Source organism: Heterodontus francisci, chromosome 9, assembly GCF_036365525.1.
Source record: "Heterodontus francisci isolate sHetFra1 chromosome 9, sHetFra1.hap1, whole genome shotgun sequence".
NCBI classification, from domain to species: domain Eukaryota; kingdom Metazoa; phylum Chordata; class Chondrichthyes; order Heterodontiformes; family Heterodontidae; genus Heterodontus; species Heterodontus francisci.
This window is the reverse complement of record NC_090379.1, coordinates 1,843,080-1,856,599: the sequence shown is the minus strand read 5'-3', so window position 1 is coordinate 1,856,599 and position 13,520 is coordinate 1,843,080. Positions and strand designations below refer to the sequence as shown.

The 13,520-nt window shown below is 46.5% G+C and overlaps 1 protein-coding gene across 2 annotated transcripts in view; it reads left to right on the top strand.

Moving 5' to 3' along the window:
• flvcr2a (FLVCR choline and putative heme transporter 2a) overlaps positions 1-13,520 on the top strand; it is a 347,150-nt gene that overhangs the window by 145,444 nt on the left and 188,186 nt on the right. For both annotated transcript variants that reach the window (XM_068038429.1, XM_068038428.1), the window contains exon 5: positions 9,391-9,494. In XM_068038429.1, the coding sequence (XP_067894530.1) occupies positions 9,391-9,494 (104 nt within the window). The remainder of the gene's footprint in view (positions 1-9,390; positions 9,495-13,520) is intronic.

Genomic DNA, 13,520 nt, shown 5'->3' with positions numbered 1-13,520 from the left:
TCCCAGTAGGTGGAGAGCAGCCAGTGCAAAATACACACCCAGTAGGTGGAGAGCAGCCTGTGCGAAATACACTCCCAGTAGGTGGAGAGCAGCCTGTGCGACATACACTCCCAGTAGGTGGAGAGCAGCCAGTGCGAAATATGCTCCCAGTAGTTGGAGAGCAGCCAGTGCGAAATACACTCCCAGTAGTTGGAGAGCAGCCAGTGCGAAATACACTCCCAGTAGGTGGAGAGCAGTCAGTGCGCAATACGCTCCCAGCAGGTGGAGAGCAGCACCTGTGAAATACACTCCCAGTAAGTAGAGAACAGCCAGTGCAAAATACATTCCCGGTAGGTGGAGAGCAGCCAGTGCGAAATACGCTCCCAGAAGGTGGAGAGCAGCCAGTGCAAAAAACGCTCCCAGTAGGTGGAGAGCAGCACCTGTGAAATACACTCCCAGTTAGTACAGAGCATCCAGTGCGAAATACATTCCCAGTAGGTGGAGAGCAGCCAGTGCGAAATACGCTCCCAGTAGGTGGAGAGCAGCACCTGTGAAATACGCTCTCAGTAGGTGGAGAGCAGCCATTGCGAAATATGCTCCCAGTCGGTGGAGAGCAGAACCTGCGACATACGCTCCCAGGAGGTGGAGAGCAGCCAGTACAAAAAACGCTCCAAGTAGGTGGAGAGCAGCACCTGTGAAATACACTCCCAGTAATACAGAGCATCCAGTGCGAAATACATTCCCAGTAGGTGAAGAGCAGCCAGTGCGAAATACGCTCCCAGTAGGTGGAGAGCAGCACCTGTGAAATAAGCTCCCAGTCGGTGGAGATCAGTCAGTGCGAAATACGCTCCCAGCAGGTGGAGAGCAGAACCTGCGTCATACGCTCCTAGTATTTGGAGATCAGTCAGTGTGAAATACACTCCCAGTAGGTTGAGAGCAGCGTGCAAAATACGCTCCCAGTAGGTGGAGAGCAGCCAGTGCAAAATACATTCCCAGTAGGTGGAGAGCATCCTGTGCGAAATACACTCCCAGTAGGTGGAGAGCAGCCCCTGTGAAATACGCTCCCAGTTGGTGGTGAGCAGCACCTGTGAAATACGCTCCCAGTAGGTGGAGAGCAGCCAGTACAAAAAACGCTCCCAGTAGGTGGAGAGCAGCACCTGTGAAATACACTCCCAGTAAGTACAGAGCATCCAGTGCGAAATACATTCCCAGTAGGTGGAGAGCAGCCAGTGCGAAATACGCTCCCAGTAGGTGGAGAGCAGCACCTGTGAAATACACTCCCAGTAAGTACAGAGCATCCAGTGCGAAATACATTCCCAGTAAGTGGACAGCAGCCAGTGCGAAATATGTTCCCAGTCGGTGGAGAGCAGAACCTGCGACATACCCTCCCCGTAGGTGGAGATCAGTCAGTGCGAAATACACTCCCAGTAAGTACAGAGCATCCAGTGCGAAATACATTCCCAGTAGGTGGACAGCAGCCAGTGCGAAATACACTCCCAGTAGATGGAGAGCAGCCATTGCGAAATACGCTCCCAGTAGGTGGAGAGCAGCCAGTGCGAAATACGCTCCCAGTAGGTGGAGAGCAGCCAGTGCGAAATACGTTCCCAGTCGGTGGAGAGCAGCCATTGCGAAATACGTTCCCAGTAGGTGGAGAGCAGCACCTGTGAAATACATTCCCAGTAGGTGGAGAGCAGCCAGTGCGAAATACGTTCCCAGTAGGTGGAGAGCAGCACCTGTGAAATACGTTCCCAGTAGGTGGAGAGCAGCCAGTGCGAAATACGTTCCCAGTAGTTGGAGAGCAGAACCTGCGAAATACATTCCCAGTAGGTGGAGAGCAGTCAGTGCGAAATACGCTCCCAGTCGGTGGCGAACAGAACCTGCGAAATACACTCCCCTTAGGTGGAGAGCAGCCATTGCGAAATACGCTCCCAGTAGGTGGAGAGCAGCCAGTGCGAAATACACTCCCAGTAGGTGGAGAGCAGCCAGTGCGAAATACACTCCCAGTAGGTGGAGAGCAACTCCTGTGAAATACGCTCCCAGTCGGTGGAGAGCAGCCAGTGCGAAATACGCTCCCAGTAGGTGGAGAGCAGCACCTGCGAAATAACCTCCCAGTAGGTGGAGAGCAGCCTGTGCGAAATACACTCCCAGTCGGTGGAGAGCAGCCCCTGTGAAATACACTCCCAGTAGGTGGAGAGCAGCCCCTGTGAAATACGCTTCTAGTAGGTGATGAGCAGCCAGTGCGAAATACACTCCCAGTAGGTGGAGAGCAGCCCCTGTGAAATACACTCCCAGTAGGTGGAGAGCAGCCAGTGCGAAATGCACTCCCAGTAGGTGGAGAGCAGCCAGTGTGAATCACGCTCTGAGTATGTCATGAGCAGCCAGCACAAAACGGGGAGAGAGTATTGGGTGATGCAGCAGCTTGTCGAGGGCCTCCCCTTTTACAGGGGAAATTTAATTTTCATCGGCAACAGAAAGAAGCAACACTGTAAACCAGCGGGAAACATTGTGCTGAACCCATAGTAATTTCTAATACATTAAGGTGGTACGTCCACAAGTGACTGGCTGGAAAATGCCTCTGAAAGATCCATCCAGGTGTACCTAATTGCTGTTGATTATCTTTTATTCCTTTTCAGGATGTGGCCATTGCTGGCAAGCCTGGCATTTCTTACTCAGAGAAGCTGGTGGTGGGTCGTCATCTTGAACTGTTGGTGGTGGGTTTGATATAAACTCCATGGCATGTTCGGTCACTTCAGAGGGAAATTAAGTATTAGCCACATTGCTGTGGGACTGGAGTCACATATAGGCAAGGGACACTACAGCCTGCCGGACTGAACATTGAGTCCAATAATTTCAGAGCATGATGGGCCCCCCATTTTACTTTTATTTTTCTTTTTATTTTATTTTTTACATTTTTTTTTGTTTATTTCATTTCATCTTAGTTTGTTCAGTTTGCTTACCCACTGTTTTTTTTCATGTTTGCACTTGCTGCTGTTCAATCTCAGTCCGTTAACACCTTATCTGTACTAATGCTTTGTCTTTCAACACACCATTAACATATTGTTTGCCTTTGCTCCATGACCTTTTGGTCAGCTATGTGCCCTTGTCCAATCGACACCTTCTCCTTTGTTATCTCTTGTCCCACCCCCGCTTTACTTGCTTATAACTTTTGACATTTCTAATATTTGCTAGTTCCGAAGAAGGGTCACTGACCCGAAACGTTAACTCTGCTTCTCTTTCCACAGATGCTGCCAGACCTGCTGAGTGAATCCAGCATTTCTTGTTTTTATTTCAGATTTCAAGCATCTGCAGTATTTTGCTTTTATTTTAGTGTTTAATTCACTGCCACATCTCTTCCAGGAATGCCTACCTTGAAGAAGTTCTGCTCTTCTCTCTGACGGGATTTTCGTTTGTCTCTTTTACCTTGTTCACCTTCATTGCTTTCTATTTCCCTCCTGGTGTTTGATAAAGTGTCGACCAAAACTCGTTTTCACAGCCACATCTCCTTCCTCAGTGACTGCCTCCGGTTCCGACTTATTCCACGTGGATTCCAACTTAAGTTTCATCCTTTGTGTTTTGAATCCACCCAGGATTACAGATATCTCCGAGAAATACAACGTTCCTCGGACTGCTACACTCGCCGCATCCTGAGATCCACACTCAGTGCTATGCGCCACCACATGCACACACTGAACCTCTCTCTCCAGCAGCACCGCCTCACCTTATCTCAAAGCTGTTCTACTCCACAGTTTCATTTCATCCTTCGTCTCATCCGACACATTAACAAAAAACTTTTTTTCTTCCTTTCAGATGTCAAGGAGCGCAAGCTCCAGCAGCTGATGGGAACGAATGCTCCTCCAGATCCTCCTTCCGCTTCATTTCCCTCTGACCCCACCCCTTCTGATCTGACCCCTTGCTGTGTATTCACGATACCCTCTGACCTCCCCCTCTCTGATGCTGAACGATCTGTACTCAGCAAAGATCTCAGTTTTATCCCCTTATGCCCCCATCTCAATGAATTTCGCGCTCGGCATGACGTTGAGCTCTTCTTCCGTCGCCTCCGCCTCCGGGCTCACTTCTTTGACCAGTCCTCCCCCCGACCAGCAGACCCATTCACCCGCCTCCAGCATTCTCCCTCTACCTGGACCCCTCCCCCTGGCCTCTTACCCGCTCTTGATCTCTTCATTGAAAACTGTCGGCGAGACATTGGTCATCTCAATTTCTCTGCCCCCCTCACTCATTCTAACCTATCCCCCTCTGAACTTGAGGCACTCCGTTCTCTCAGGTCTAACCCCGACATGGTCATCAAACCTGCAGACAAGGATGGTGCTGTTGTTGTATGGCGTACCGACCTCTACCTTGCAGAACCTCAACGCCAATTCTCAGACACTTCTTCCTACCTCCCCCAGACCATGACCCCACCACCGAACATCAAGCCACTGTCCAAAGGACTCTCACTGACCTCATCTCCTCTGGAGATCTTCCGTCTACAGCTTCCAACCTCATAGTCCCGCAACCCCGGACAGCCTGCTTCTACCTCCTTCCCAAAATCCACAAACGGGACTGTCCCAGCAGACCCATTGTGTCAGCCTGCTCCTGCCCCACTGAACTTATTTCTTCCTATCTTGACTCTATCTTTTCTCCGCTGGTCCAGTCTCTTCCCACCTACATCCGTGACTCTTCTGACGCCCTACGTCATTTTGACAATTTCCAATTTCCTGGTCTCAACCGCCTCCTCTTCACCATGGACGTCCAATCGCTCTACACCTCCATCCCCCACCAGAATGGTTTAAGGGCTCTCTGCTTCTTCCTTGAACAGAGGCCCAACCAGTCCCCATCCACCACCACCCTCCTCCGCCTGGCTGAACTTGTTCTCACATTGAACAACTTCTCCTTCAACTCCACTCACTTCCTTCAAGTAAAAGGTGTTGCTATGGGTACCCGCATGGGTCCTAGTTATACCTGTCTTTTTGTGGGAAATGTCGAGCATTCTTTGTTCCAGTCCAACTCAGGCCCCCTCCCCCAACTCTTTTTCCGGTACATTGATGACTGTATCGGTACCGTTTCCTGCTCCTGCCCCACACTGGAAAACTTTATCAACTTTGCTTCCAATTTCCACCCTTCTCTCACCTTTACATGGTCCATCTCTGACACTTCCCTTCACTTCCTCGACTTCTCTGTCTCCATCTCTGGGAATAGGTTGCCTACTAATATCCATTATAAGCCCACCGACTCCCACAGCTACCTCGACTACACTTCTTCACACCCTACCTCCTGTAAGGACTCCATTCCATTCTCCCAGTTTCTCCGTCTCCGACGCATCTGCTCTTATGATGCTACCTTCTATGACGGTGCTTCTGATAAGACCTTTTTCCTCAACCGAGGATTCCCCCTCACTGTTGTTGACAGGGACCTCAACCGTGTCCGGCCCATTTCCCGCACCTCTACCCTCACCCCTTCCCATCCCTCCCAGAACCGTGATAGGGTTCCCCTTGTCCTCACTTTCCACCCCATCAGCCTCCACATCCAAAGGATCATCCTCCGCCAATTCCGCCACCTCCAGCGTGATGCCACTACCAAACGCATCTTCCCCTCCCTTCCCCTGTCAGCATTCCGAAGGGATCGTTCCCTCTGCAACACCCTGGTCCACTCCTCCATTACCCCCACCACTTCGTCCCCGTCCCATGGCACCTTCCCCTGCAATCGCAGGAGATGTAATACCTGCCCATTTACCTCCTCTCTCCTCACTATCCCAGGCCCCAAACACTCCTTTCAGGTGAAGCAGTGATTTACTTGTACTTCTTTCAGTATACTGTATTCGCTGCTCACAATATGGTCTCCTCTACATTGGGGAGACCAAGCGCAGACTGGGTGACCGCTTTGCGGAACACCTCCGCTCAGTCCACAAGCAGGACCCTGAGCTTCCGGTTGCTTGCCATTTCAGCACTCCCCCTTGCTCTCATGCTCACATCTCTATCCTGGGCTTACTGCAGTGTTCCAGTGAACATCAATGCAAGCTCGAGGAACAGCATCTCATTTACCGATTAGGCACACTACAGCCTGCTGGACTGAACATTGAGTTCAATAATTTCAGAGCATGATGGGCCCCCCATTTTACTTTTATTTTTATTTATTTTTCTTTTTTTTCATTTATTTCATTTCATCTTAGTGTGTTCAGTTTGCTTACCTACTGTTTTTTTTCATGTTTGTACTTGCTGCTGTTCAATCTTCAGTCCGTTAACACCTTAACTGTACTAATGCTTTGTCTTTCAACACACCATTAACATATTGTTTGCCTTTGCTCCATGACCTTTTGGTCAGCTATGTGACCTTGTCCAATTTACACCTCCTTTGTTACCTCTTGCCCCACCCCTGCCTCACTTGCTTATAACCTTTGACATTTCTAATATTTGTCAGTTCCGAAGAAGGGTCAGACCCGAAACGTTAACTCTGCTTCTCTTTCCACAGATGCTGCCAGACCTGCTGAGTGGTTCCAGCATTTCTTGTTTTTATTTCAGATTTCGAGCATCTGCAGTATTTTGCTTTTATTATTATAGGCAAGGGACAGCAGGATTTCCTTCCTTGAAGGACATTAATGAACCCATTGGATTTTTTTAACAATCCAACCACTTCATTGTCATTTCTACTCATTGCAGTTTTTCAATGTGAATTCAAATTCTCAAACTGCCATGGTAGGATTTGAATTTATGTTTTCCGGATTATTAGTCTAGATGTCTGGATTGCTAGTTTAGTAACATAACCACTACACTATCTTACCAGTCTAAATAGTACTGGAAATGGCCACCACTACCCATGGTTGGTAGGCAGTAGTCAGACAGGCAGAGATGAAAATAGTGTTGGGGTCTAAATGATGCCATTTGACCTTTACTTGCTTCTATTTACAATGCCTTTGCCTGTTTCTGACAGAAACTCAGACCACCAAGATTCAAGTCTGCCTGAAAAACAGAACAGGCATCAAACCTTTTTTGTGTACACCATTTCGCTCTGCAGCATGTATTCTATGCTTCACCAATATTCCCAATCTCCTCCACCTTTCTAAAGCATTTTATAATGTGACATGTTTGTTTATTTGTCACTCTTGCCTTGCAATGCATTTTACATAGTGAGACATTGGAGGAACCCTCTAGTAATGTTATTCATTTCAAAACTTTGTCTTCAGTGATTTTTTTTCCCTAGTATCAACATAGGTTTATTTCTGTGCTGTATCCTGTTTTCATTTAAAGAATGAAGAATATTCATGGGTTCATTTCTGTGCTGTATGTAGATTGTTTTCACTTAAGAATGTAGGTATTGTAACTTAGCTATAAGTAATCACTATTAAATTATCCCAGATGTTTTGAAGGGAAGAAGACTAAAGATTCAGTGTGATCTGCCAGTTGTGGGAGGGGTTCTGCAGCTGTGCATTTTTACAGGACACAACAGGCATGATTGGCCAAATGGCCATCTTCTGTGTAGTAAGGTTCAATGAACAGAGACTCATAACACTGTCTGCCTTACCCACAGCAAAGGCAGATCTATACCTCTGTACTTCCTTATTTTAGAGTCATAGTCGTACAGCATAGAAACAGGCCTTTCGGCCCACTGTGTCTATGGCGACCATAATGCCTATCTATACTAATCCCACCTGCCTACATTAATTCCATATCCCTCTATGCCTTGCTCATTCAAGTACCTGTCCAGATGCCTCTTAAATGTCACTACTGTTCCTGCCTCCACCACCTCCTCAGGCAGCTCATTCCAGATACCCACTATTCTTTGTGTGAAAAATTTACCCCTTTGATCCCCTTTAAACCTCCTCCCTCTCACCTTAAATCTGTGCCCTCTACTTTTAGTCACCCCTACCATGGGAAACAGACTCTGGCTATCTACCCATTTTGATGGTAATACTCTTTTTTTGTGTATTTTCTGCTGCTTCTGGGGTCTCAACACGCTATCCCGGTTTGAGACATAGAAAGGTCACCTATTCCTCGTCCTCACTCTTAAATTGGCTGTTGGGAGGCTCATGATTGGAGTTTGAGGTGACTTTCCTTCATAACGTTTTCCTCGTTCTTTGAGGGCAGGTGTTTGGTTTCTGCTGTTGCCGCTCCATGCGAGTATGGTTGATATTGGTAGCCAGAGAACCATAGAAAAATTGCAGCACAAAAGGAGGCCATTCAGCCCATCATGTCCGTGCCAGCTGAAAAAACTAGTTGCCCAATCTAATCCCACCTTCCAGCACCTGGTGCATAGCCTTGCAGGTCACTGCATGACCAGGTATCTTAACTGAGTTGAGGGTTTCTGCCTCCACCATCGTTCCAGATACCCACCCCCTCTGGGTGAAAAAGTTTTCTCTCAGGTTCCCTCTAATCCTTCTACCAATCACCTTAAATCTGCACCCCTGGTAATTGACCTCTCCACTGGGGAAACAGGTCCTTCCTGTCTATCTAGGCCCCTCATAATTTAGAACACCTCGATTAAATCACCCCTCAGCCTCCTCTGTTCTAAGGAAAACCGCCCTCGCCAATCCAATTTTTCCTCATAGCTGCAACTTTCGAGCCCTGGCAACATTCTTGTAAATCTGCTCTATACTCTCTCCAGAGAAATTATGTCCTTCCTGTAGCACTATGTCAGTGTGTTGGGGCTCCATTTTATTTTACCACAACATTGCCACATTGGATTTTACTTTTTCAGTTCGGCCAACCTCAGTCTCGTTGATGCCAGTCCACACTCCAAATGTGTCCGTTTATTTGTCCAGTTGCCAGTTAAGGAAATGGAAATATCTGATTGGTCACCATAGAGCAGTAATGTGGTTTTGAAATAAGCAGTCATCTGATGCACCAGGAAAAGGTACTAAGTGCTTTGCTAGCCTTTTCTGTACTTTTGCCATCAATTGAGCAGTTGGAGTCTTTACACGTGCAGTTTGTCCTTGAGGCACTGATAACTGGTTATGAGCTTCATGCTGCTGCTTGTGTGTTGTAAGTGTTGTCTTATCAAGCCACAATGGAGCCACAAGATTTCCTCCCTAACATGACTGTTTGAATATTGAAACATTAAAATAATCTCAAGGCAGCTGGCCTAGCTGTTGTATCTGAATGTTTCTCTCAAAGCTGCTTGTCCAGTTTTATCTTGAAAAGATCTAACCTAGTAGATTGAAATCTGATGAAATCAACTGAGAGCAATAAGAACAGAAGACAGAAATAATCCAAAAATATAATCATTTTATTTTTGCATGAATCTTGTTTTATAGAAAGCTGATTTCCTGGTGGCCTACAGTGTGCGTATGAGTGCAGGCCAGATATGTGTGAATGTGTGAAAAATGACAAAGTATGGTGAATAAATGTGAACTTGATCCATCTACCAACTCGCAATGATACTGATATTATTAACGTGATAAACCTGATCATTTTCACTCAGGGTGAAGAATTGAATGCTGGGAGGATTGGGCTCACTATTGTGGTTTCTGGAATGGTTGGCTCCATTATCTGTGGACTCTGGTTGGACAAAACACGAACATACAAGTAAGAATTAACCCCAATCAGCTTCCCTTTTTCAAAAATAATTCTCCATGTTCTGATTAGCACCCACAGCTTTGGAGAGGAGCAAGGTGGTGTAGTTAATACCCAACTGATATCACAAGATATGTGGTGTGACAATGAATCCACAAATGATGGCAAAACCAAATTCCTTAGATCAGCAAGCACAGAATATTCTGACTAGAGGTACAAGAAGCAGGAGACGGAGCCTGTGATACCTTGAAATGATGACTGGTGCTGGTATTTTATTGTGGGGAGTGATATCACTGTATTGCCAGAGTAACCCAGTTTTGTCTCCAAGATTCCTTGTGTGATGAGCATTCATGCTCAGTGTCGTTTGTTGAATGATGGCAAAGTACTTCCGAGGACAGGTTATTTTTACCATTCATCAACAGCTCACTTCCCTGTGTCTTTCTTAGGGTTGAACAAAGAACGCAATATAAAAAGAAAATATGACCAATGAGACTTGAATTTGTAACAGCTCTTTCCTCATGTGTTTAATACTCTTAGTCTATAATGCTGTACTCAGAAGATAATGAGTTGATATTAACTGGGCTGCTTTGCAATCCCAGTATTACTTAGTACAAGATATTACTACCATTCTCAGGTATTTCTTGCTCAGACAGATCAGAATTTTGAGTCTATGTTAGAGATCTATGTCAGCTGATTTTTCAGCTATCTGGCTGAGATTTTGAAATTGTTAGCAATTAACTATTGTAACTAGCATTATTAGAACATAAACATTGTGTGTGTTTAAATGTTAAAAGTTTATTTGCATTTTAAAATTGGCAACCAGGGGAGATTTGAAAAACCTGGCTGAATTTACAATAAACCAACCAGGTAGCAACCTGGGCTTTGCTGTGAGACAGTAACTGCAAAACAACTCTAATGGTACAGGTCCCATTTTGGTACCAAAATAGCATCGCCGCTACTCATACACTTCCTGCTCCCACTGCTTTCAGAGTGTCTGCCTTCTTGCCTCTCTCTCCCCTCGAGTGCATCTGTTGCACCAAGGCTTCCAGTGCTGCATCAGAGAACTTTGGAGCATGTTCACTGGCAGTACAGGCCCTTCGGCCCTCGATGTTGCGCCGACCTGTGAAACCATCTGACCTACACTATTCCATTTTCATCCATATGTCTATCCAATGACCACTTAAATGCCCTTAAAGTTGGCGAGTCTGCTACTGTTGCAGGCAGGGCGTTCCACGCCCCTACTACTCTGTGTAAAGAAACTACCTCACAGTGGCGCAGTGGTTAGCACTGTAGCCTCACAGCTCCAGGGACCCGGGTTCGATTCTGGGCACTGCCTGTGTGGAGTTTGCAAGTTCTCCCTGTATCTGCGTGGGTTTTCTCCGGGTGCTCCGGTTTCCTCCCACAAGCCAAAAGACTTGCAGGTTGGTAGGTAAATTGGCCATTATAAATTGTCACTAGTATAGGTAGGTGGTAGGGAAATATAGGGACAGATGGGGATGTTTGGTAGGAATATGGGATTAGCATAGGATTAGTATAAATGGGTGGTTGATGGTCGGCACAGACTCGGTGGGCCAAAGGGCCTGTTTCAGTGCTGTATCTCTAATCTAATCTGTCCTATATCTATCACCCCTCAACTTAAAGCTATGTCCCCTCGTGTTTGCCATCACCATCCGAGGAAAAACGACTCACTATCCACCCTATCTAACCCTCTGATTATCTTATATGTCTCTATGAAGTCACCTCTCCTCCTCCTTCTCCAACAAAAACAGCCTCAAGTCCCTCAGCCTTTCCTCGTAAGACCTTCCCTCCATACCAGGCAACATCCTAGTAAATCTCCTCTGCACCTTTTCCAAAGCTTCCACATCCTTCCTATAATACGGTGACCAGAACTGCACGCAATACTCCAGGTGCGGTCTCACCAGAGTTTTGTGCAGCTGCAGCATGACCTCGTGGCTCCAAAACTCGATCCCCCTACTAATAAAAGCTAACACACCATATGCCTTCTTAACAGCCCTATTAACCTGGGTAGCAACCTTCAGGGATTTATGCACCTGGACACCAAGATCTCTCTGTTCATCTACACTACCAAGAATCTTCCCATTAGCCCAGTACTCTGCATTCCTGTTACTCCTTCCAAAGTGAATCACCTCACTTTTCCACATTAAACTCCATTTGCCATCTCAGCCCAGCTCTGCAGCCTATCCATGTCCCTCTGTACCCTACAACATCCTTCAGCACTATCCACAACTCCACCGACCTTAGTGTCATCCGCACATTTACTAACCCACCCTTCTACACCCTCTTCCAGGTCATTGATAAAAATGACAAACAGCAGTGGCCCCAAAACAGATCCTTGCGGTACACCACTAGTAACTGAACTCCAGGATGAACATTTGCCATCAACCACCACCCTCTGTCTTCTTTCAGCTAGCCAATTTCTGATCCAAAGCTCTAAATCACCTTCAACCCCATACTTCCGTATTTTCTGCAATAGCCTACCGTGGGGAACCTTATCAAACGCCTTACTGAAATCCATATACACCACATCCACTGCTTTACCCACATCCACCTGTTTGGTCACCTTCTCGAAAAACTCAATAAGGTTTGTGAGGCACGACCTACCCATCACAAAACCGTGCTGACTATCTCTAATGAACTTCATCTTTTCAAGATGATTATAAATCCTGTCTCTTATAACCTTTTCCAACATTTTACCCACAACCGAAGTAAGGCTCACAGGTCTATAATTACCACGGCTGTCTCTACTCCTTCTTGAACAAGGGGACAACATTTGCTATCCTCCAGTCTTCCGGCACTATTCCTGTCAATGACGACATAAAAATCAAGGACAAAGGCTCTGCAATCTCCTCCCTAGCTTCCCAGAGAATCCTAGGATAAATCCCATCTGGCCCAGGGGACTTAGCAATTTTGGAAAGTGTGAAAACAGATAACACCTCCTTGTGAACCTCAATCCCATCTACCCTAGTAGTCTGTATCTCAGTATTCTCCTCGACAACATTTTCTTTCTCTACTGTAAATACTGACGAAAAATATTCATTTAACGCTTCCCCTATCTCCTCTGATTCCACACACAACTTCCCACTACTATCCTTGATTGGCCCTAATCTAACTCTAGTCATTCTTTTATTCCTGATATACCTATAGAAAGCCTTAGGGTTTTCCCTGATCCTATCTGCCAATGACTTCTCGTGTCCTCTCCTTGCTCTTCTTAGCTCTCCCTTTAGATCCTTCCTGGCTAGCTTGTAACTCTCAAGCGCCCTAACTGAGCATTCACGTCTCATCCTAACATAAGCCTTCTTCTTCCTCTTGACAAGCGCTTCAACTTCTTTAGTAAACCACGGCTCCCTCGCTCGACAACTTCCTCCCTGCCTCACAGGTACATACTTATCAAGGACACGCAGTAGCTGCTCCTTGAATAAGCTCCACATTTCGATTGTTCCCATCCCCTGCAGTTTCCTTCCCCATCCTAAATCTTGCCTAATCGCATCATAATTTCCTTTCCCCCAGCTATAATTCTTGCCCTGCAGTATATACCTGTCCCTGCCCATTGCCAAGGTAAACCTAACCGAATTGTGATCACTATCACCAAAGTGCTCACCTACATCTAAATCTAACACCTGGCCCGGTTCATTACCCAGTACCAAATCCAATGTGGCATCGCCCCTGGTTGGCCTGTCTACATACTGTGTCAGAAAACCCTCCTGCACACTGGACAAAAACTGACCCATCTAAAGTACCGGGGGTGGATGATGATTGGACTGTTATTTTGGGGGTGGATGATGATTGGACTGTTATTTTGGGGGGGTGCGGCGATGTTTAAATGTTTGTTAACAGCTCATGTCTAACTGTTGGGAAGAAGCAGGAGACTTCAATCTTCCTGAAGGCTGTGAAAATTAAGGGAATGAGATTCCCACCCTCCTGGAGGCTGGATTTTGCCACTGCCTTCGGATTTCCTGCCTCACATCCTGTCGTGTGTTTCCCTTTCTCCTCCCTGATGTAAAGCATATCGATATGCTG